Raw genomic sequence first — 25,390 nt, forward strand, 5'->3', positions numbered from 1 at the left:
CCTCATGTTAGGTAAGAGACAAAGAGACTTGACTGCTGCCAAGTCGTCTTTATTTCCCTAGAAATGGAACTTAGTGGTCTCTGTGTCCTTGACGAATAGTTTTGCCCATGTCCACATGTGCACGTAGGTGTGTATTTATAGCCGTGCTTATGAGAATTCTGGCCTTCACCTGGGTTTGAATATCAACCGCACTGGGGCACCTGGGTGGCTCAGTGGTTGAGCATCTGCCTTTGGCTCAGGGGGTGATCCCAGCTCCCCACAGGGAGTCTGCTTTTCCCTCTGCCTATGCCGCTGCCTCTCTCTGTGTCTCTCATGAGTGAATGAATGAATGAATGAATGAAACAAACCAGGAGAATGGAAGGTCCCTTCTCTCACTCTGCTATTCCATGATTTTTTTTAAGTTTTTATTTTAATTCCAGTTAGTTAATGCCCAGTGCTATATTAGTTTCAAGTGTACAGTGTTGTGATTCAACACGCCCATACATCCTCTGGTGCTCATCAAGATTCCATGACTTTTGAGAAGATGTGTGCCTTAACTATTGGATAAACATGACCCTCATTCATAGTCTTTGAGAAACCAGATTTGTGAGCCAATTTGAGCCATATTCCAAGTCCTGTCCAAACTCCAAGGCCTGTGACTCTTGAGATGACTAATGTCCTCTTGCAGTCATCTGCTTCCTCCAGGTCACGTCCACCAATGTGGGAAGAATGTCAGCATTCAGTAAATATGAATAATCTGGCTGATGTGTGCTGAACACTTTTCAGATGAGGAGAAAGCTTGAGGCAGAAAAGCATTTTGAAATGTTTGTCAAGCTTTTTCTTCTGAAATTACTCTTTGACTCTCTTGGCGCAGATGGAGTTGGGTCTGTCTGCAGCATTTGAACAACGCCTGAGTGAGGCCAAGAGGCTATAATTTAATACAAACAGGCCTTGAGAGTTTCAGATACAAAAAAAAGAAAGAAAGAAAGAAAGAAAGAAAAATTCATATACAAGATTGTCTTACTAACTGCCTTAAGTTAATAAGAAAATCTAAAGAAGACAAACTAAAAAGAAAGTGAACAAAAGGCTAAAGTAAAACTGACTTATAACACTAAAGTGAGCCTGCTCAGTGGGGAGTCTACTTCTCCATCTGACCCTGCCCCCCTCGTGCTCACACTCTCTCTCTCACTCACTCTTTCTCTCAAATAAATAAGTTATTTAAAAACAACAACAAAATGAATAATCCTAGGAGCAAACCCTTATCTATTGACCAAAGAATTTGAGTCCTCTCTTTGTATCATCTCAGTTAACATTGGCTCAGAATTTATAGATTGTGTCTGCAAATTAACTGAATGTTTGTTTTTTTTCCTGATAAGTGACACATGGATTATACCTATTCTCTGGATAAAAAATGGAACTGCACAGTCTCTGGTCTGGCTAGATAAAAGCAGCAGTAAGTAACAAGTTTTAGAAATATCTTCACATGTATGCACGAGTATATATTACACACATATAGAAAGGCAGAGAATAAGATGTGAAAGCATATAGCTTTTGAAAAGCTGTCTCGCATCAAACTAAAATCTTACATCATTCTTATCTAACATAGAACTTTAGAGAAAAGTTTCAAATCAAAAGCTATTATATGTGAAAAAATACAATTATATGGTTAGGTCAGTATATATTTTAGAATTCCTTTACTTTTTGTTGTATTTATTGAGTTTTCTTGTTTAGGATTAAGAGGATATAGTATAAACATGTACTGGAATGTTTTTTAGATGTACCAGTTCACACTTTTCCCATGTACCTTTGTAGAAATATTCCCTGAAATGAAAGTTTCAGCTTCGGATCATGACTGGGTGATTCTAAATTTAAATGTGACTGGATATTACAGGGTTAACTATGATCAATTAGGTTGGAAGAAGCTAAATCAACAGCTTGAAAAAGATCCTAAGGTAAGGTTACTTTTTTTAATCTACTATTAAATACAATTAATAGCGCAGTCTTGAGTCAAGCTTTCATAAACCCCTCTGGTGAGAAGAGACTCTGTTCTCACTGCCACCTCTCAAATCAAGCCATATTGTATTTTTTCCCCTCATTCTTAGAAAGGGGAGATTTAGGTTCAATGTACTGTGCTTTGAACATTAATAACATTTTTCTTCAACACTTTTACCTCTCTAGGTAAAAATCAGAATACACTTTCCTCTTAACCATTAATCTTGTGATCTCAGACAAGTTGCTTAAATGTTCCATTTCCATCTCTTCACCTTAAATGGGAATAATAGAGCTTTTTTACTTATGAGGATGATAGACAATGTGGGTAAACATGTGTTTAAAATTCCTAAGCCCTTAATGGATACACAGTCTATGCCAGAAAAGTGTTAATTTTTTAAAACTTATATTCTTACTCTCCCTCAGAGACTTTAGTTCACAAAGTAGCAATAGAATCTATTATCACTTTATCACTGAAGATAAGTCATTATGCCATATATGAATCTTAAAATGTTGGCTAGCTCTAGTCAGTCAGATTTTGATTGGTTGAATTAAACTCAGTCTCCATTGGTGGAGATGGATGCTGGCATAGGAGTCTATAGAGTTGGCTCTGCTGCGAAACCGTGGTCAGTTAGTTCACTGGGACACCATTCTTCAAGCTAGAGAACTGAGCTAAAAGATATCTTTAGTGTCTATGTCTTCGAAAGTTCTCTGAAATACACAGTGGCCTCTCTAGCAGAAGACGATATTCAGTGTTACCGGTCCAGAGGGGGGCTTCTGTGTCCAATCGACTTGTGTTCATCATTTACCAGATGTGTAACTTTGGGCTTCTTATCTGGCCAATCATTCCTCAGTTTTCCCATCTGTATAATGGTGTTTTAATAGACCAATGTTACATAAAGGATTGTGGAGATTAGGTAAGGTGGTATATGGATCATATTTAACAGAGGCCGGACACAATTCAGGCCTTCAGAACATAGTCAGTAATTTAAAAAAAATTATCATTAGGCTTTTGAATAAGGCTACAAAATGCACACATAATAAGATTTTATTTTCAAATCTTTTTCAGAGTAGCTAGACTCTTTTTTTAAAAAAAGATTTTATTTATTTATTCATGAAAGACACAGAAAGAGAGGCAGACACAGGCAAATGAAGAGGCAGGCTACCTGTGAGGAGTCCAATGTGGGCCTCGATCCAAGACCCCGGGTTCATGCCCTGAGTTAAAGGGAGACAGACGCTCAACCACTGAGCCACCCAGGGGCCCCCAGAGTAGCACCACTCTTCTTGCTTTCTAAGGGTGCTGTAAGCTGTGGAGCAAGGTCATACCCTTCTAGCAATGATTTTTTGAAACTATTGTAGACTGACTTATTGAAAAACTGTGGTCAGTTACTTCTACTTTATAATTGGGGAGCAAATAAAACACCATGTCTATTATTAATATTAATTTAGAAAATAGTGTTATTACTGTCAGAAGGGAAATGAGGCCGAGTAAAGATCGAAGTGTGGCTTGCTGAGAAGTTCAAGGTGATGTGAAGAGCAATTTTCTGGGACCAAACCAATGAAAATGCGTGAGGATAGGAGGCTTTGGGCCCCCTGTGGACACTCCAGCTGGGACAGTCCAGTGACCTGGCAGTGGCAAGTGGTCAAGACGAAGCCTAAACAGTTAACCCCTGCCTTTCTGGGATTCTGGGATCCAGGATGCTCTGTTGGTGGCATTGTGTCAAATTAGTAAGATCTAGAGATGACAGACACCACTCAGGATACTTCAGTATTACCAAAATAGTGCTAAGTAATATGTACACAAGGCTTTGTACGTAAGGCTGCCTATGCCAGAAGTTCTCCTGACAACAATTTGGACAGCATAAGACAATTTAACATACACTTTCTGTTTTGGATAGCCTTTTAAACGTGGCTTCCCTTTCTTTTTTCTTTTCTTTTCTTTTTTTTTTTTTGCCATGCCGTTTTTCAGGGAGTATTTTGGCAAAACTCTCTGCCAGATGAAAGCCTTATGATTGATGTCCAGAGGGATCACTTATCAAAAACAGATGTCTAATAAATAAATCATGGGGACTATCCTTAGTGATTACTGTTTCTCTGCACAAGAGACAATTCACATGAAAGTGCTTCGTAAGCAACACTGATCTTGAAATGCTGTTATTATTTTGAAAATTATCCTATTGCTAAGAAATGTTCTCATCTTTTCCTGCACAAATTTGGATCTAATTTGCAGGGCATTCCTGTTATCCACAGGCTGCAGCTGATTGATGATGCCTTTTCCTTGTCTAAGTGAGTATATTTTCTTCACTACTGGCTTTAGAGTGTACCTTGAGAACTTAGTAAAATATTACAGCCTTAATCACTATGAAATGAAATTGCTCCTTCAGTATATTTAGGGCCCAACTTACTAGGATTAGCATTGAGTTCTGAGGGTACCAAGGAATTTTGTAATGTGAAAGTTGCTGGGATGTGTATCAGCGTGAATGTGCTTTGAGGGCATTGGGCTAAGTGAAGTAAGCCAGTCACAAAAAGACAAAATACTATGTGATTCCTCTTATATGAGTTCCTCAGAATAGTCCGAATCCTAGAGATGGAAAAGGAAAGGGTGATGGCCGGGTGGAGGGGGACGGGGGGGGGGGGCGAGGCAGGGGATGAGAAGTTAGTGCTCCATGGGGAGAGAGTTTCAGTTTTATAATATGAAAATGTGATTCAACATTTTAAAAGGAATTCCTTAAAGGGGGAGTTTTTAAAGGATGCAGTACAGAAGATGTACATGGTAAAAGGTCATAGTGTTTAAATATTCTTGGGATTATCACAAAAGTATTAGAATTGTTACTTTTGAAATTTCTATCAAGTTATTAAACAGGTAAAAATACAAGTTATTTGGGCTTGTGTATGTAAAGGCTGTTAAATATTAAAATGGATAAATTTAGGAAGATTGTAGATGCATTTGTATTTTTCTATAATATTGTAAGTTAAGGAAATAGCTGGCATATAAAAAAATAGAATTACTAGAAATAGACTATCAGTTGAGATTTTGAAGTGATTTTTGTTACCTGAGGGTAAGGGCTATAGGTATAATTTTAATGAGATATGGCCTATATTTTAGTATACTACAGAATTCTAGATTTTATTTCTATTACATTTATTCAATATAAGCTGTGCTAAGTATTTATCCAGGTAAATTAATATGTGTTCAGAATTTAAATTTTCAGACAATAAAAGTAAGGAGTATACATAATAAATTATCCAGCATGTTCTGTCTTTCTTTGGCCTGTCCCTATTTCTTGAATGAATGTGTTTATTTTTTTCTTCATTTCTTTACCACTTTCCCTCTGTGACCTACAGCATGTTTCCTTGCTCTCTGACCTGCTGCAACCCCTGTCTAGGACCACCATGACTTTGGGACTGTTGAACCACATCCTCCGAGAAACCTCTCTTGGCTTCTAGAGGGTCCCGAGACACAAAACTGGTTTTCCTCTTGTGTCTGACTTTTCTGCCTGCTGCTACAAGCATCCTTCAGACCTACCATTGTTATGTTATTTTTTTCTCTATTTCCTTTGGATGCCTTATGCATTCTGATGGTTTCAGGGATCATTTTATTATGTGCACGTACAGGGCCCAGCAGATATAAGCTAATCAATAAAGCTTTGTGAAAGGATATGTTCATGACTTTTCTAAATATACATCTCCATCTGTTCCCTCCTGCCTTCTGATTATCCTGTGGCCATTTAAACTCAAGACCTGACACAGTGGACTTTATTTCTGTCTCTGAGTTGCCCCCGCTATCAATTTCTCTCTGTCAGAGTGCCATGATGCTTCCCATCACCCACACTTGAAACATCAGAGGTATCCTTGACTCCTCTCTCTCTCTTTCCATCTGTCATTTAGTCAACCTGTCTTACCTCTTCCTTCTTGAAGATGTCTTTTGGATTCTCACCTTATTTACCACCTTCTCTGCTTGCATGTTAAGCCAGGCCCATTATCTGTTACTTAGCCTGTTGTGTGAGCATCCAGCCTTCTGTTCCTTTAAATTCCATCTTGTCTTCTTCAGCAGTTGTGATAACATTTTTCAGCATCAGCTTCACGATGTCACCCCAGTTGTTTAAATACCTTCCCACTATGTGTAAACTTTTCATCCTGACATTCAGAGCTCTCTACAGTTTTGATCCACCTTATCTACCAGCCTCCACCTCTCAGCCACTAAAGGACTCCTGTGCCTTGGTTGCTTGGTCTGTTCATCACACCAGTTCCCTCTTTATCCTCTTTGTCATAAGTGGGCTTCCTCTTTCTCCCTATCCATTTCCATCTTACCCAGCCTTCATTGCCCTTCTCAAGCTCCTCCTCTAGGAGGCCTTCCCTAACTTTTCCATCACACGCATGTGTTTTCCTTGATACTTTCACTGTCTTCATTGCCTTTTCTTGGACTCATTAGCAGCTCATAAGGCCCAGCTCCTGAGCCTCAAAGAATAAGCTCCCCAATGGTAGGCAAGAGTCGTGTCCTATATACTAGTTTGTAATATTCTATTTTGTAGAAATTACTAGAAATTCTATTTTGTAGAATTTGTAATATTCAATTTTGTAATATTGGATGAGCAGTCCAACATTTGGCCTGGATTTTCCTATAGTCTCCAAAAATCTGGGTGCTTGAAGGTATATCAAACTGTAGTGTCAGCATTGCTTGGCTCCCATCTTATCAAGGAAATGGGACCTGTAGCTTCCTTATTAAACATATCTTATTGAAGTGAGGCATCAAAGCATGGAACAAATATGGAAAGTGTGCAAATTATTTAGCAAGTGGAGGTATTTTGAGTCTGTATTTTTTTTTGAACCAAACAGAAACAATTATATTGAGATTGAAACAGCACTTGATTTAACCAAGTACCTTGCTGAAGAAGATGAAATCATAGTGTGGTATGCAGTCTTGGTGAACCTGGTAACCAAGGATCTTGTTTTTGATGTGAACAGCTATGATATGTACCCATTATTAAAGGTAATTTCCTTCTTTGTTATGTGGTTTTAAAAAGTCCTCTCTTCCTCATTCCATATCTTTCCAGCATCTGTGAAACACATCTTTCCCCAAGTAATAGTCTACTAGCCATATATATATATATATATATATATATATATATATATATATATGGATATATATTCATTTTCTTAGAAATTGCTGGTTATTCTTAGAAGAAAATACTTTAGTCATAGACCTGGTCTAGGAGGTAAGTATGAGAGAAGTTTAGAAAGGTCTTTATTCTTGATGAAGTGACAATGTACCCTAAGAACCCAGAAGTGGATGGAAATGGTATACTTTTTCTCTTATAGCAATTACTCTTCTAAAAGATTGGTAGTCAAACAGAAAGACTTTTAACAACCCTATATTCATCATTGAAATACTCTGATCTACAGGACCAATGCTTAACCAGAGAGGGATACTCCAGAAAAAGTCAAAGTTTTGAAGCTGCTTTTGATGCTGGCAAGTGAGAGGGGGAACCTGGAATTCATAGGGCAGTGACATACCATCATAACTGAAACAACACAAAAGGAGAAAACTTCCATTATGAGATCTTAAGCAGCGATCAGAAGAAAGATGGCCCAGGGAAAACCAAAGTAGCAGTTAGGGAGTAACCCTTTGGAGAGTTAGGGACCAGAAACAAACCAGAAAGTGTGCCAGATGATAATTCCAAGTGAGCTTCTGGGGCAGTTTGAGGACGAGATCACAAATACCTTAAGGGTCTAGACTGTCCTCTGATGTCCAGAGTGCTGGCGGAAATGTCCTTGAGCATGGAGATGGTGACCCATAAAATACGGCACTTAACTGTGGATGGAGGTGGCTTATTGATAATCTCTGACACCTGATTCTGGGTAAAAGAAGTAAAAACTCAGATTTGTTTTTAAAGAATGTCAAGGAATAACATCTACTTTGTGCTTAAGGGTGTATTGCAAATGGATAACTTTTATAACCTTATTACTCACCAGCTGAGTGCTCAATTGAAGAAAATTTATTTAGATCCACGGCTTACAATTGTCCAAAGCATAAATCAGCTGTCCTTATTTTCTTGGAGGTGTAGATATGAAGCATAGAACTGTTAAGGTAGAAAGTTTAATAGTGTTAAAATTTTACATTTCTTTCTCTATTTTGAAGACACCTGAAAATGTGCCAAGTGATGTTAAATAGTAGTAAGTGCTAAGATTTATCAAGTTCCTATGTGCCAGGGAGCACATTCATATACCTAATATTGTTTCGTCCTCACAAAACTGCACTGGTATTCTTGGCAACTCCATTTTATCAATGAAGAAACTAAACGTAGAGAGGCTACAGAATAAACCAGTTGCATGGTTAGTAACAGATAAAGACAACTTCTCGGGAAGTATCTGTCACTCTTCTATTCATGTCGTTTCAGAGAAAGGAAAAGACAATGCAAATTCAGTGTTGTGAGCCAAAACTAACAGTAGGTATCCCTTGTTGTTTATAGAAGTATCTATTAAAGAGACTTATTTCAATATGGAATATGTATTCAACTGTGATTCGTGAAAACATGGCAACATTACAAGATGACTATTTAGCCCTGTAAGTATTTTTTAATTTTTCTATACTGAATATATATATTCAACTTATACTCAATTCAATTTACAATTGAATAAAATGATTCAATGGTTGATAGATGGAGCTCCAGACTCATATTAATAAGATCTTGATACCTATGATTTAATGGGAGATTTTGTATGTTACTTGAGAACAGTAGCCTTAGGATTGGTGAAATTACATGTATCCTAGTAGAAAATACTAGTTTGGGATCTTAATTTACCTGCAAAATACATGCATGTACCCACAGGAATTTATAGCTCTATACTCAGAAATCTTAGGCCACTGGTTGAGATTGTGTGTATACTGAGCAAAACTAGCCTGTACCAATGAATTGAAGGCAGAGGAAGGCCACAAGAGAAAAATGTCCTTTCTGTATGTTATTGATGACAGCAATTCTACCATTCATTCTACAAATATGATGCGAGAAATTGCCTGAAATATTTTAGTCATTTGTGCATGAGCATGAGTAAGTATTGCAAATGACAGGGAGCTTCTAGATTTACAGAGGGAATTTGTTATCTACAGTGGTACAGAGATTGTGTTTATAGCTCTAGTCAACATGAAGCTGAAATCAATTAGACCAAGAAGAAACACAAAATATATAAAATGTAATTATTGTCTCTCAAGAGTATCCTTCTAGGAGGGGAGACATTTCTATGCCAGAGCATGTGACTAGAAGGATATAGGGTTGACTAGACCAGTAGACGGAAGACAATGAGGACTAGCTGGGATAGTAAGTGGGCAAATGAGTTGGGTGCATGAACAGAAAGGCAAAATTGTGCTCACTGAGGCAGCACAGGTGTTAGCCAGCCATATCCTTGGCTCTCCTAAATTGGACTGAAATGATCTGCTCTATATAGCATCCCAAGGCCAGTTGTCTTCAGAGTAACCTTGGGGAGTTAGCAGTACTTACATAGAACTCCATCTTGCTGCATCCAATTTGCGATGAGTAGGGAGAGGGAAGGAGTGTGTAAATGAATACTCAGAACTATCTTTCAGAGGTCCTCCACCCTTGGACATTCTACTTCACTTTATTGGAAGGTCAGGCCTGGCTGGGTTGCAGTTGGAGGGTAGAGCAACTGCAATATGGCTTTTGCATTTCCTGGAAACTCATGGCCAGTTTGATTCCTTTACCTCTGAATCCAAGTCTGAGAGAGTAGGGAGCATAGAGAAACATGCCTCCCAGCATTGCTTCTCTGGATTTATTATTGTTCTCTGTATTCTTTTGAACTTGTAGTGAATGATAATTGGGTATCCCTGCTCAGCTATCAAAACAAAACAAAACAAAAATCTCTGTTCTTTTTCTGGACATGGACATAATAACCAAGCAGAGTAGAGGAAGAAACAGAAGTTCAAGCAAGGGAAACACGTCATGGAAAGAGAGAAATAAACAATCCCCTCTCCTTTCCATGTACAGAGAAAGAACTTCATTTTTAAATGTAGTAGATCAAATACTCTCAAGTCTTTTTTCTTTCTATCCATAAGGCAATTATTGTAAAAGGGAGGAAAAATAAATTGATAACAGATGTGGAGTGTGTGTACTCCCGTGTGTGTTTGAGGGAGATGAGGGACGGCAGGAATTTATTTCTGACTTTCAAAAAATACCAGGCTTAAACGAGTTTATTTGGTGTCTGAGAGCATCTCAGCAAATATTTCCCTGAGCCTTAAATAAGTTTGCCATCCACAAAAGCTATTTAAAAAAAAAAAAAAAAAAACCTGATGTTATTGGAAGGATATTTTAAAATACCCATCTTGTCATGAAACACATAGGCTCAGAGGCAGGAAGAAAATAAATGTAGCAAACATAGCAAAAAAAAAAAAATGTTTTTCTTTGCGCTTTCCTTTAAGAGTAGCCCTGGAAAAACTTTTTGAAACTGCGTGCTGGTTGGGCCTTGAAGACTGTCTTCAGTTGTCAAGAGAGCTCTTCAAAAACTGGGCAAACCATCCAGAGAATGAGTAAGACTCGTATTGGATTGCCCTTATTTCTGTCCTCTTTCAACACCAATAATTTCTCTACCTTTTTGATGTTCTCATTCAGGGATGGATTGTTTTGTTTTCACTTGGGTAGTCTGTCTCTCCTATTTTTTTTTTCAAGTAAACTTTTATTCTCTTTCTTTCTTTCTTTCTTTCTTTCTTTCTTTCTTTCTTTCTTTCTTTCTTTCTTTCTTTCTTTCTTTCTTTCTGTTTTTGCTTTGTCTACTGTAGGTCTGTGAATGACAATAGATTCAATTTATGTAGTGAGTTGTCACCCAGGACTGCTAATTGCCCCTAACAAGCACTTCTGCATACCTTGAGTCTTATTTCAGTTGTTCTTTGATGGTTCGTTATTGTGATTTATATGTAAGTGTGTCCAACAAGCTCATTCTCTGTGAGTTTGCATTCCCACTGAGCGCTGAGACCAAGACTGTCTTTCTGGTTTTATTGTGTTACCTCTAATGCATCGCCTCAGATGGACTCTTAAGAAATGTGATCATAAGACATGAAATGAAGGTTACCTGGCTGGCTTAGTGGATAGAGCATCTGACCCATGATCTCTCAGAGTCATGAGTTTGAGCCTCATGTTGGGTGTGGAGATTACTTCAAAAAAATGATATGAGCTCAAGCTGAATTATTAGCATACATTGATTGAACTATTATAATTTCCTTATTTCTTAAAATTCTTTAGTTTCTAAACTAATCTGATGTTCTTTTCTCGTGACATTAATAATATCACGAAATAGTGACAGTTTCCACAAGTGACTTTCTCCATCCCCACTTCTGATCTTTATATCTGAGACCTCAGCATTTTTTTCTGGGTAGCATCCTTCTAAAAATATAATGACCTAAATAAACATGTAACTTAACTACTATGAGAAATATCATTGCATGTTCTACCTTACAGAATACCTTCTCCGATTAAAAGTGTGATTTTATGTTATGGCATTGCCTTGGGAAGTGATGAAGAATGGGACTTTTTGTTAAATATGTACGCTAATAAAACAAAGGAAGAAGAAAGGATTCAACTTGCTTATGCAATGAGTTGCAGTAAAAACCCATGGATACTTAACAGGTGATTATGGTCAACCTATTTTCAAAATCCTGGCAGAGGAATACAATTAATAAACCAAAGGGAGAAAAATAGAACATGTGCTGATATAGCAACTAAAATAATATCCATTTGTGCACTATTGATTTAGCACCACGTGGGATTTTAAGTCTACTTGTTGAAATTCACTTTCTACTGGATGATGTTTGTGTATTTATTTTCTGCAAATGCATTTTTGCAGATACATGGAGTACGCCATTACTGCATCTCCTTTCACTTTTAATGAAACAAATATAATTGAAGTTGTGGCAGCATCTGAAGTTGGCCGGTACATTGCAAAGGACTTTTTAGTCAACAATTGGCAAGCTGTGAGTAAAAGGTAAGAAGGAAATATGAGACCTTTCTTTCAGACAGGTCATTGGTTTGGTGCTAGAAGCTCAACCTTAGTCTCATTGGGGTCACAAAAGTCCTTTGCATTGACCAGAAAAGTGTTTCTTTTTCTTGCATTTAGTCTCATTTGTGGAAGAGAAAGTGAGCCATAGCCTCACTTTTGGCTTCCTGTACGAAAATGAATTTGCCTGGGATACTCACCTACCTCAGTTTCTCCAGTAAAGTCTTTTGCCTGAGATACAGAATAGAGCAAGTCATGTTTTTCTGGTATGAGTGTATACCAGCCATTCATTTATTTTGTGAAGTAGATCACTCTATTTCAAAAGACAGCAGTGTTCATCACTATATCCGCCTGGGTGTTGTTCATGTGTTATTTGTCAGATCCTCTTCACATATCCGAGTTCTATATTCTTGAACTTTTCTTATTTCTCACCTTTCTTTTTTAAATATTTTATTTATTTATTCATGAGAGACACACAGAGAGAGGCAGAGACACAGGCAGAGGGAGAATCGGGTTCCTTGTAGGAAGGCCGATGCAGAACTCCATCCCAGACCTGGGATCACGCGTGAGCCAAAGGCAGACAGACGCTCAACCACTGAGCCACCCAGGTGTCCCTCATATTTCTCACCTTTTAAGATTAAATCTGTTTGCTTGAGAGCCCCCTGTTGGGTAAAATATACATTCACATGAAAAAATCAGACAGTATGTCCTTGATGGCTGGTCTTTCCAGAGCATTACTTAATCATATATTCCTGAAAGCCTAGAATAATATGTCCTACAAGTACTCACAAATGCTAGAGTTAGCAGATAGATACACAGTATCTGCTATGAGGTCTCACCACTTGTAAAGTTGGAAGATACCTTTTGTAAATAAGTTATCCTTTTGGAACAGCAAGTACATTTAGAATATAAATGTTAAAGAATGTGAATATGTGGGGTGCCTGGGTGGCTCAGTCCATTAAGCATCCTGCTCTTGGCTTCAGGTCATGGTTTCAGGGTCATGAGATGGAGCCCCATTGGGTTCTGCACTGAACGTGGAGCCTGCTTAAGATTCTCTCTCCCTCTCCTTCTCTCTCTATGCACCAACACCCTCACCCCAGTCTCAAAAACAAAACAAATATGGCTCTCTCTCTCTCTCTCTCTTTTTTTAGATTTTATTTATTTATTTGACAGAGAGAAGAGCACAAGCAGGTAGAATGGCAGAAGGTGAGGCAGAGGGAGAAGCAGGCTCCTCACTAAGTAGGGAGCCTGATACGGAGCCTGATCCCAGGACCTTGGGATCATGACCTCAGCCGAAGGCAGATGCTTAACCAACTGAGCCACCTAGGTGCTCCTGAATATGGCTCTTTCTGGGAACAAAATCTTAGAATGTTTTTCTTTTGTTAACATTTATTAAACTCTTTTATATCACCAAAAAATTGTGCTTTTAAATAATAAATTTACAACATGTAGATAAAAGCTCGTCTGTACAGTACTATGTTTCTGGTTCATCAGTGGAACACACTTAGCCTAGTCACGAATTGAGAAAATTCACCTTATGTCCAGTGTTAAATTATCTGTCATTCTAAATTCATTGCTTCGGTGGCCTTATGAATTGCTTAAATTTCCTCAGATTCCTCAGGCCTTGGGAGTAAATGGTGTCTTCCATTTTTGCTTAAGTCATTAAATATACTACCCTCCTTCCTCGGTCCTCCTAGGAATTTGGGAGTTAGGATAGGAATGAGAATTATTTACATTGATCCTCTTGTTCCCTGAAATTTTAGAGATTCCAGCCTCATAGAGTTGTCTCTGTTTCTGTTCTGTCTCCCTGGAGTTTGTAACAGAAGCGCCTTCTAGGTCTGAGTGCCTGGCTCTGCCTGGCTGAGGAGGCCACCTGTCCTCCTGCTGCTGTGGTCCTAATGCCCAGGGCCATTCAGTTCAGCAACCGTCCTGGACTGTTCTCTTCCTGCGCTTCCTACCGAACAATCTAGGAGCGGTTCTGGAATTAAAATGTTGAGAGAGTAGCTCCTTTAAGAAATGTGTTATGTGGGCACCTGGGTAGCTCAGTTGGTTGAGCGTCTTCTTGTGACCCAGGGCATGATCCTGTGGTCCTGGGATCGAGTCCTGCATCAGGCTCCCCAGAGGGTTAGCTTCTCCGTCTGCCTGTGTCTCTGCCTCTCTCTGTGTGTCTCTCATGAATACATAAAAATATTTTTTAAAAAAAGAAATGTGTTATAATTTGCCTGAGGACCCAACTTGTCATTGCTATAAGCTGTGATATCCTCTAGTCCTTCCTTTGCACCTCTGGGCTCTGAGGAAGACAGAGGTTCACGATTCTGAGTCAGGCTGAGTATCTAGTGGTGCCTGGCACCTAGAATGTCCTAATTCTAGAGTGTACTTATTGCCACCATGGCTCAAAGTGACGTGGTACCTCTCCCCCAGGCAAGGTGAATCCAGGCAGAACAGTAGAAGTCACTTAGAGTGTCTCAGTAACCTAAAGACTCTCAAGCCCACCTACCCCTTTTAAAATCAGAATCCGTCAAAATAAGGCAGAAAATCTGCACTTTTGCTAACTCCCCAGGTAAGCCTGATACGGTTTAACATGAAAGCAGTTGACACCTGATTTGAAAAGTATCTAAGGCCGCATTGCTCAATACAATAACTTGTGGATATTGATTTAAATTGGAATTGATTAAAATTAAATAGAATTTAGAATTCAGCTCCGCTGTTGCACTAGTCCTGTTCTAAGAGCATGATGTGGCCACGCTGGACAGCTCAGGTGTAGAACATGGTCGTCACTGCGGAGAGTTCAGCTGGCCGGCTCTGCTCCCACAGGTGGACCAGCCCCTTTGACCACACACAGCACCCGGGCCGACCAAGCCCCCAAAATGGCTTTGGGCAGCTCATGGGAAAGACTGCTCCCAAGTTAAGTGATTTTCAGTGTGCTCTAACTTTTATTCCTCAGAAAAACCTTTCTTTTTCTGTGTTTAGAGAACAGGAACATGTTGGCAACAGTGTCTGGAAGGTCCATTGTGTAATAGTTTATACCTGATTTTAGCCAAAGGGCGGAGAAGTGATGTGCAGTGATTTATTTTAATGATGTATGTAACTGTATTAAATGGATTAAATTCTCCATTTTTTGACTCGAAATGGGTCTTTTGAACCTCAAGAAGCTCCTAGAATTATAGATGTATGAATTTTTTAAAAGATTTTATTTATTCATGAGAGACACAGAGAGGCAGAGACCTCAGCAGAGGAAGGAGAAGCAGGCTCCCCATGGGGGGCCCGATGTGAGGCTCAATCCCAGGACTCCGGGATCATGCCTTGAGCCAAAGGCAGATACTCAACCACTGAGCCACCCAGGTATCCCGATGTATGAACTTTTAGTCATGGCTTGAATATTTTAATCCCTCATCAACAAGATGCTGTGCTCATAAAATAGATGCCTATTTATAGCAAATTCATCTCAGTTCACTCCTCTCATACATTCTGCCACAAAAAGTCTTTCAGACTCAAATAGGTTTGCTTTCTACATCTAATACATTTATTTTCATTTACTTTCTGTTCATTTATTTAATAGCAATTGTAATATTGATCAGTCTTGCTGAAGTTTGCAAATGATTGAATGAACAGTGATAATACATATGGATTGTTAGAAGGAAATAAAAGCTCAGGTTAATAATTAAAATGTTATATATACTAAAGATGGCACAAGAATGTTGACTTAATTTGTTGTACATCAGAACATTTGAATCATCACTTATGTAAACAGTTATATTTGACATGAAAGCTAGCATGTTACCAGTCTTCACATAATAAAGACAAGGGCAGCCCAGGTGGCTCAGAGGTTTAGCGCCGCCTTCAGCCCAGAGTGTGATCCTGAAGACCTGGGCTCGAGTCCCATATCAGGCTCCCTGCATGGAGCCTGCTTCTCCCTCTGCCTGTCTCTCTCTCTCTCTCTCTCTCTCTCTCTGCCTCTCATGAATAAATAAATAAATAAAATATCTTTTTAAAAAAGACAAAATGAAAGGATGAATACACGAATGCCTCTGACAAATTAACTTTTATGTTAATTACTTGAAAAGGACTTTTCTGAACTTCCTGAAATGTGACTGATTACTAGCCAGTTAGCTATGAATTCAGTGTTTTTCCAGTATGTTCCACTGAGCATTATTCATGGAACATGCTGAGAAGCCTTCTGTGAACAAGAAAGACAGCAACCCCATCAGTTGGGAACTGTGTTAACCTTCACTTTTTGCAAACTCATAATATATGCTAGCCTCAAAGAGACCCCAAGGAGCCCTGCAGAAGAAAATCTAGAGTTTTCCGTGCCCCTTTTCCTATATCTTATAGCCATAATCCTGCTACTTACCATATATGTAATGTAAACAGGGTGTCACTTTGCCAGGAGATCACTTGTTCTGGGAGAGAAACATATGAGAAACTGAATTCTCCAACACTCTCATCTGGAATGTTACTAGAACAACTGTTTATTATTGGCCTCTTAGTTAACATTTTGGCTTTGGTTTGTTTTTGTATAAAATGAAATGTATTATATTTGATCAATTCCAAGGTTCTTTCTTATAATAAAATGTTCTAGTTTTCCCGGGCCAAGGTCTGGTTAGTTTAAGCTCTTGTCAGGGATATAAGGTGATGAGGATGTGGGATCTGATAAATGCTGTCGGGAAGAGCTGGAGAAGGTTTGAGGAGCCAAAGAGGAGAATGGGATTTGAGTGGGATCTGAACAAGCAGTTGAAAAAAAATTATCTTTCGCATGGAGGAGAGGACACCAAGAAATGCCTGGGGGCAGGACCCAGCATCTGCCTTGGGACTGGTCACAGGACATGGCTGGAACTCAGGGCTCTGGACTGGACAAGAGAGGGCTGGTCAAGTGTTAAGGTGAGGGCGCTGCCCACAGCAGATCAGGAACATCTGCTCCCCTCACCCAGGCCCCCAATTCTTCCAAGGAAGTCTAATCTGAAGCTATATTTGAGAATATTTGTATTTAAAACAACTTTGGTTTGGTTCTGCCCCTCACTCCCATGTTCAGAGCACTGTGCTGGTTGCTGTGGGGGTGTTTAAGCTAATCATTGGGCCAAAGATGATCTTTTGAGCCCTGATCTCAGTGAGTGAACCTCCAGTGACCAATAAAGACCTCTTGCAGGTTAGAGAAAATGCATCTGGACATGCATCTGTGGCTAGGTCTCATGGAAGAATGTGTGGGTGGAGATGAAGAATAGAATTTGTATGAGTTGTTACTTACTGTATGTAGGCAGGAGAAACAGTGTTTGTGCCCTATCATTCTCATCAAGTGTTTTTGGCTTTCTTAAAAGTAATGTAGGCCTCACAGCCTCCAGGAAAACCCTAGTTTTATTAGAATATAGAATATAAGGGTATGATCAGGTTCAAACTCAACTGACCCAAAAGGAATTTTACTGCCTTTTTCACCAAACACTTGATTTCTTCTTCAAATACTGTTACATTGGCTAAAGTCCTTAGTATGAAAGCTTACACCATTCCCACTTCCATTCTCTTGTGTTTCATGATGGGGAATACAGAGCCAAATGGAGAAACAGGTGCATAAGCAAATGGAGAGAAGTCAGGTGTTATGGAGAGGTGCACCCAAGCTCTGAACAGCCCATGCCCACCGCCTGTCACTGGATCTGCCTGGATACTTTGGTGTTCCCATGCCTGCCTGCTGGCCATGTTTGCCACAGGAAATCAAATGTGGCAGGGGAAGAAATAGGAAGGGAGGAGAAATTCGAGAAAGGAGAGAGACAGAAGGTGAGCCAGATGAGAGTGGCCCAAATTCCTGTGCCCACACTAGCATGGAATGTTACCAATTTTTTAAAACAGTAACTCTACTGATGCAGGTTGGCTCTGGTCTTTGTATTAATTAGCCTGTATCTGACCACTGGCAGGATAAACTGTTTGGAATGTATCTATTTTTGTTCAGTAATATTTCGGTGATTGCTGTCTCAACCAGAGGGGCAGATCTTCTCTGTCTCAAAAATACCTCCTCAAGAGGAGGTGCTTGGGTGGCTTAGTTGGTTAAGAGTCTGACTCTTGATTTTGGCTGAGATCATGATCTTATGGTCCTGGGATCGAGCCTCACATGGGGCTTTGTGTTCAGCTTGGAGCTGCTTGGGATTCTCTCTCTCCCTCTGCCTATCCCCTCACCCCCCTACACACGTGCTCATGCTCTCTCTCTCTCTTATTAATAAATATGTCTTAAAAAAAAAAAAAAAAAAAAAAAAAAACCTCCTCTTGAAACTTGAGAGAACAGGAAGGGACAAAGTGTGCCAGAAACTCTGGTAGGTGTTTCAACACACAGCATCTCCTTTCCTCTCCAGAACAATGCTTCTCACTGTATGTTAGTCTTGTCTTTCCAAGTTACGAGTTGTCCAAGGTCACTTCAAACCCAGATCTGCCTTTCAGGGTAGTGTTCCTCTTCTGCCTGGTAGAAAATCACACATTTGGGCCTTAGGTATTTTCTACTTTTTTTTTCCTTTCAAATTTTGCCAGATTTCTTGAGTTGTTTCACACTTTTAATACCTGGCCAATAAAAATAGGGAGCTAAGGAGTAGCTCTTTCCCTATAGAAAGGAGTCCTCTTGGGGATCCCTGGGTGGCGCAGCAGTTTGGCGCCTGCCTTTGGCCCAGGGTGCAATCCTGGAGACCCGGGATCGCATCCCACGTTGGGCTCCCGGTGCATGGAGCCTGCTTCTCCCTCTGCCTGTGTCTCTGCCTCTCTCTCTCTCTCTCTCTCTGTGTGACTATCATAAATCAATAAAAAAAAAAATTAAAAAAAAAAAGAAAGGAGTCCTCTTTCCCTATAGAAACAAGTGTGTTTATATGGAGACTCTCTCTTGTCCTTTGCTTTGCTCAACTAGAAACAGCTCACATTAGAGCTCAGAACGTAAAAAAGAATAAAAGCACTGTTTTCTCTCACCTTTGTTTGGATATTATGCCAGCATTGACTCCTGTGATTTTTTAACTTCAAGGATACATTTTGCAAGTAAGTCAATTGTGTGTAAAAAAAAATAGTGTGTATTAACTATCAATAATCAATAGAACAGAGTGGCAGTGCAATCCTTTCTTGTTCCGTCCAGAACATTAACGCTGTTTTAATTTTCTTTCTTCTTTAATGCATCCAAAAGTCTTTATTTACCTTTTTAACCACAGCAACGCTTTGGGCAGGTATGTATCTGGTGTTTTTCCTTAACAGTGTTTCATGGTTTTTTTCTGGATGATCCTTGTTGGATATTAAGGACGCTAAGCTGGAGGGGACGTTTCAGTCCCTATGCCTCTTTGAGGGAGGAGAAGTAGAGCTAGAACACTTAGCACTTCAGTGATCACCAACATTTTGAGAATATTCAAAGACATGGATCCTCTCTCCAAAAAGCATATACAAATACAAAATTTAAGCTTTCAGAGTAGGTTAGCCAGAGTTTCTGAAACTGATCCCATATTAATTAGTTTTTTAAGGGGCATAATTTGCATATGTACTTAACCAATATAAGTGGTCTTAGTTTGAGGTACATGACATCTATTTTAACCACCTCATTTAAAAAGATAAAAACAGTTGTTTTTAAGAAGAGCTTTTTATATTTGAATAAAGCTTTCAGAACTATGTGTACACAAATTGATATTAAACTGTATAAATATTTCCTTATGACTGATAAAATTTTCTAGATAATAGATTTCCTGTTAAATTGTGAAGCTAAACTAGTTCGTACATGATTCTGCTTACATTTGTGAGATAGCAGTCAATGGGGGCTGTGCACTTAGCATTTACCTGCTATATAAAGTATAGCTTTATCTTGCAAAACGTTTTCTGCTCCTGATTAGCATCTTGTTGCTTTGCAGGTATGGAACACAATCACTGGTTACTCTAATGTATATAATAGGGAGAACCATAAGTACAGATTTACAGATCACAGAGGTAAGTACTGAGGATATTGTGAATTATAATGATAATTTAGAAGCCATTTTTTAATGTAATTTGGAGTTGCTGAAATGAAAAAGAACAGGCTTATTTGAATTATTATATTCCGTGCTCCTGGTGGTGTTCTTTTCACTGTGAGCAGGAAATGGTTTTTCATTCTATTCCCAGCCCTCATCTTGCTGCCAGTCCTTGCCCTGCTGTCAAAGCTTCAGTAACTCATCTGAATTTTTAGAAGACATTTTAAATCTTTTCATTATAACCTGGCCCCTGTCTGCTTCTCTGGCTTCATCTTTTGCCTGCCTCACCACTGAGTGTAGGAGGACATGAGAGACACTCCCAAATACTTTTCCTCTTATAGATTTTCCTAAATTGTGGTGTTGTTTCACATTTTCCAGGTTTTGGAAACACTCTACCTTCTGATTTGGGTGACTTCACCATGCCTATCCTTGGATGTCCAAGTTATCCTTTAAGACCCTGCTTCCAACCACCTGTTCTAGGAATCTTTCAATTAACTGATTTACACCCTCTCCTCCTGCATGCTCCCCGATCTCCTGTGAATACCTATATCATGGGTGTGTAATGTGTCTACTGCCTGAGGCTATCCTGAGCAACCTGAGGAGGGAAACCATGTTTTAGTCATACCTATATTCTAGAAACTAACAAGGGGCTTGCTATTTCTTTTACTTTTTTTAAGATTTTATTTTTAAAGTCATTTCTACACCCAGTGTGGGGCTCCAAATCACAAACCGTGAGATTGAGAGTCGCGCAGCCAACTGGGCCAGCCAGGCACCCCCAGAGCTTGCCATTTCTAGGCTCTGCTTTCTCCTGGGCTGAATTTCTTCTTAGGCTGGCTTTTTCCACAGGAGGCAAACGTGGCTCCAGGCTTATGTCATCCTCAGTGCCCTCAGTTGCAGAAGGAAGAGTCCTTGCTCACCCAAGTTCAAGTCCCAGCCCTGTGGAATGACTCTGGTTGTGGTCCTACTTGGGTCACTTGTATCACTGTGGTGGGAGTGGATCATGTGCCCACTCTGGAGCCAGCCCCACCCAAACCACAAGCCCTGGGATAGGGGAGGAGTAGTTTTGGAAAGAAAAAGGGGATCCTATAACCAGAAAGCAAGTTAAAGGGCCAAAAAAAAATATCTATTAAACACAACCTCTCTACACTTAGTAGCATGGATAAAATGAGACAGATTTACACCAACAAACACTGGCAAACACTTGCGCAACCAGAACTCTCTTTTTCTGCCTCTGGGTGAGAAGGTACATGGTACATGGTACAACTACTATGGAAAATAGTGTTTTAAAATGTTATTTAGACACATATGACCTAACCATTCTATTTTTAGGTTTTTACTCAAGAGGAATTAAAACTATATCCATGCAAAGACTTGTACATGAAGGCTCACAGCAGCTTTATTCACATTAGCCAAAATCTGGAAACCATCCAAACATCCATCAATAGGTGAATAGATAAGGAAAATGTTATAATATATCCACACCAGGGAATACTATCCTACAATTTAAAAAAAAAAAAGAATTTGTGTAATAACATGGATATATCTCAAGATGATTATGCTGAGATAAAAAAAAAACAGATACATTCTAGGAAATGCCAGATATCACCTCTAGTGACAAAAGGCAGCTTGGTGATTGCCTGGGATAGAGGGAGAGCTGGATTGCAAAGGAATCTGTGGGTGGTGGAAGTGTACTTTACTGTATCTTGACCGTGGCTATGTGTTTCATGGGTGTATACAGTGATCACAATTCGCTCACTTGTACACTTCAAGAGAATTCAGTTTATTGTCCATCAATTTCATCTCAGTTGATTTCAGTAAATGTTTTTGAAAAAAATGCATGAGTGCAAATTAAACATGTGGCCCAGAACTATATTAATACAAACCAGAAAGGGCCTCTGTAAATAAGACAGGAAAATCAATTGCTTCTTGGCCTTTTGGCTGAGATCAGGTGTGGTATCTGTTCTTAACAGCTTAATATCTAATACATTCTCCATCCAATAATATATTACATGGCTTTTTGGAGCAGGGAGATGCAATAGGAGCTTGCTCCATCCACTTCACAAATTAACCTGGTTTAAAAAAAAAAGAAAAGGAAAGGAAAATCAACTCCTCTGCTCCAGCAAATAAAACAAAAAACATGTAGGTCACAGAGTCCTGAAGTTTGATCCTGAGCCAAAATAAAAAAGAGAGAAGCAGTCAGCTATGTAGTTATTATTATGAGAGAGGAAGAATCAGTAATTCCTAAAGGAATTATCTCTGTGTGGGTTTTGGCCTGCTTGAGATTGAGCTGCAGGGACCTGATTTATCAGGGATTCCGTGGACAGGAGAGTGAAGGGCATACTCAAACATGCCCGAAGGAAGGAAAGCTCCAGAATGGAGGCTGAGTTTGTGTTGGCATCTTCTGAAGAGCATCAGGTCATCTCTGTGTTTACAGAACCTGGTGAGGTGTTTTTGTTGTTTAATGAATGAACGAGGTGCATAAAAATTTAGCAGTCCCCAAAGTTCCAAAAAACTCTATAATCACTGATAGTTTCTTTTTTAAAAATAATGTAAAAATATGTTTAGCAGTGGTGGCATTTTTGCCATTTTGAAAACAAGTAAATTAGCTACTATGAATATCCTTGTCAAAAACTTTTTAATCACCAAGAATCCTGCCATGATCTATATGTTCACGTGATCATATCGAAAATAATTATTAAAAAGAAAATGAGAAGTTTCATTAGTCCTTTCTGCCTCTAGAGCAGCACGGAGACTATACACTCTCTGCAGCTCTTGCTTGGGTCTGCATACTCACCGGGCTGGAGCCTGGCCTCATGCTCTCCAGCACACACAAAGCCCCACCGACCATCCCACAAACCCCAAATCCCCTCCCACACACCTGCACTGTAGAGGGCTGTGGGTGGGAGGTTCCCACTGCAGGCAGATGTGGGCAGGTGTGGGAGAGGGCTGGAGACTGGTTTCTGGTTCCTTAGCCTACTCTGTCCTGGAAACTTACTTTTCTTTTACATGGTAATTAAGTTAGATGGCCCTATTACTTCTCAATTTCAAGTACATTAGGGTTTAAGTGGCATTTTGTGAGCTGGTATAGGTACACTGTCATCTAATGTTCTAAATTCTAATCCAGGAAAATTGTGGTTTCTTCAAAAAGTTAAAAAATAAAACTACCTTATGGTCCAGCCATTGCACTACCAGACATTTACCCAAGGGATAAAAAAAATACAGATCCGAAGGGTACATGCACCCCAATGTTTATAACAGCATTATTAACAATAGCCAAACTGTGGGAAGAGCCCAAATGTCCACTGACTGATGAATGGATAAAAGAGGTGGGGTGTGTGTGTGTGTGTGTGTGTGTGTGATGGAATATTACTCAGCCATCAAAAAGAATGAAATCTTGCCATTTGCAACCGCATGAATGGAGCCAGAGTGTATTATGCTAAGCGAAATAAGTTAGAGAACAACACATATGGTATGATTTCACTCATGTGGACTTTAAGAAAGAAAACAGATGAACACATGGTAAGAAAAAAAAAGAGGAAAGTAAATCGTGAGAGACTCTTAACAATAGAGAACAAACTGAGGGTTGATGGTGGGAGGTGTATGGGGGATGGGCTAAATGGGGGATGGGCATTAAGGAAGGCACCTGTTACGATGAACACCAGGTGTTAAATCTACAAGATGAATCACTCAATTCTACTCCTGAAACCAATATTACGGTATATGTTAACTAACTAGAATTTAAATAAAAAGTTGAAAGAAAAAAATAAGTTCTAATCCAATGACATAGAAATAGATTTTTTAGATTATGACTTATTAGTTCATTGGGGTCTGGCTTTTACATAATATTGTGCCAGATGTTCCCATAACTAAATGCTTGAGGTGAATCAGTGAAGGAATCTAGCCGGTGGGCAAACCCACTATCTAAATGTTCTTAAATAAAGGATCACACTTGTAAAAGCACAGATGTTATGTGCCACTTTTGAGCTTTGGCAGTTGCAAAGCTTCTTGCCAGGTAAGAGACCGTCTCACTGCGTCTCTGTCCACAAATCTAGCGTAATACCCAGCACGCATTCCCTAGGTCATTACCGAGCACCCACTCTGTGCCTGGGGTCAGAGCAGGGAATAAAACAGGTGCAGTTCGCACTCCCTGGGGCTTCTGGTGTGCATCTGATTCTTCAGGCGAGGTGTGGTCGCCGGCACATGTTCTCAGCCACGGTCTCCTCGGGGCACTCAGCCCGGGAGGGCGCCTTCCTCCGGCTGCGGCTGCGGCTGCCGCGGGCCTGGGCAGAGCCTGTTGCTACTCAGCCTGACCTTGCCTCACTTCGCCTCAATGAGACGTGAGCGTGCACTGACCCTCCGTCCCTTGGTGCTTTCAGCTGCAGCAGTTTTTCAGCAACATGTTGGAGGAGCACCAGAGGCTCACAGTCCATGCCAAATTACAGACAATAAAGAACAAAAATCTGGAGAACAGAATGCGAAATGCCAGGATGACGGCATGGCTTCGGAAAAACACATAACCCAGTGGCCACTTCCGGCGCCCCCCTGCCTGCTCTAACGGGTTTTGCTCACACTTTTGTCTCTCAATACTTAGTGAGTCTGGAAAACCGCATGTTTTGTTATTTGTGTGTCAATCGCTTTTGCTCCGGGCAAAAATCGCTTTTGCTCCGGGGAATATTTCCTGTTCTTCCCCTGCTGTCACATTTGGCCCCGAGACTCTGCAGTCGCCCAGGATTTACCAAGCCTGCTGTATTTCTGGGGGAAATTTCACTTCTTGTTGGGCTAGGAAACCAGAGTTGACTTGAAGTGCCTCATAAAAACAAATTCACCTTAGAAAGTCTTGCTTATTCTGTTGTGAAAGGCAGTGGACTATTAAATCATTGGCTAACTGAGCACAGTCTATGCTGAGGGAAATTCAGATTTGCAACACCCTGGGGTTTATTTAGGGCAATATTTGAAAGCATAATGAGCAAACAACACCACAGTGTAAAGAAACAGAAGCCAGAAAAACAATACGCACTAGAACATAGAAAAGCCAGGGAAACCCACTTTTACAAAGAAGGAACAGATGATTTTATGAGCCCTGTGAAGTGCCTTCAGGGCCAGAAATGCGTCGTCTGCCCATGTCTGTCTCCTCGCAGTGCCTGTCACACTGCGCCCCGCTTTCCAGGCTCCTGAACCTGAGGGTGTCACACAAAGAGCCAGAATGGCAGGACCCACGAAGCGCCCTTCGGATGGGATGACAGGAGGGCTCTGCCCAGAAGCTCAGGCTGCGTCCCCACCTGTGGCCCAGGTACTCATTAGGGCGCAAGTTGATGCCCCAAAATAATGATGTCAAGAGACAGCAGCAATTAGGCACTGATCTTCAGTGCAAAAGGAAGTAGCCAAATAAAGAGAACTAAAAGGCTCACCAAAGCAGAATCTTTACGGCTTTGCACTCAGGGGACAGCGGGAAATGTGGTTTCAATTGACCAAATGGAACT

The 25,390-nt window shown here is 40.0% G+C and overlaps 1 protein-coding gene and 1 pseudogene across 1 annotated transcript in view; both read left to right on the forward strand.

Annotated features, from left to right (window-relative positions):
* LVRN (laeverin) overlaps window positions 1-24,560 on the forward strand; it is a 64,791-nt gene extending 40,231 nt beyond the window's left edge. The window contains exons 11-20 of the mRNA XM_038551853.1: window positions 1,356-1,432; window positions 1,792-1,931; window positions 4,199-4,254; window positions 6,805-6,958; window positions 8,439-8,533; window positions 10,400-10,507; window positions 11,433-11,600; window positions 11,818-11,955; window positions 19,815-19,890; window positions 24,287-24,560. Coding sequence (XP_038407781.1) covers window positions 1,356-1,432; window positions 1,792-1,931; window positions 4,199-4,254; window positions 6,805-6,958; window positions 8,439-8,533; window positions 10,400-10,507; window positions 11,433-11,600; window positions 11,818-11,955; window positions 19,815-19,890; window positions 24,287-24,427 — 1,153 coding nt within the window. The 3' untranslated portion in view covers window positions 24,428-24,560. The remainder of the gene's footprint in view (window positions 1-1,355; window positions 1,433-1,791; window positions 1,932-4,198; window positions 4,255-6,804; window positions 6,959-8,438; window positions 8,534-10,399; window positions 10,508-11,432; window positions 11,601-11,817; window positions 11,956-19,814; window positions 19,891-24,286) is intronic.
* LOC119874094 lies at window positions 21,829-21,993 on the forward strand (annotated as a pseudogene).
* Window positions 24,561-25,390: the final 830 nt, after the last annotated feature.

Source organism: Canis lupus, chromosome 11 (assembly GCF_011100685.1).
Source record: "Canis lupus familiaris isolate Mischka breed German Shepherd chromosome 11, alternate assembly UU_Cfam_GSD_1.0, whole genome shotgun sequence".
Lineage (NCBI taxonomy): Eukaryota > Metazoa > Chordata > Mammalia > Carnivora > Canidae > Canis > Canis lupus.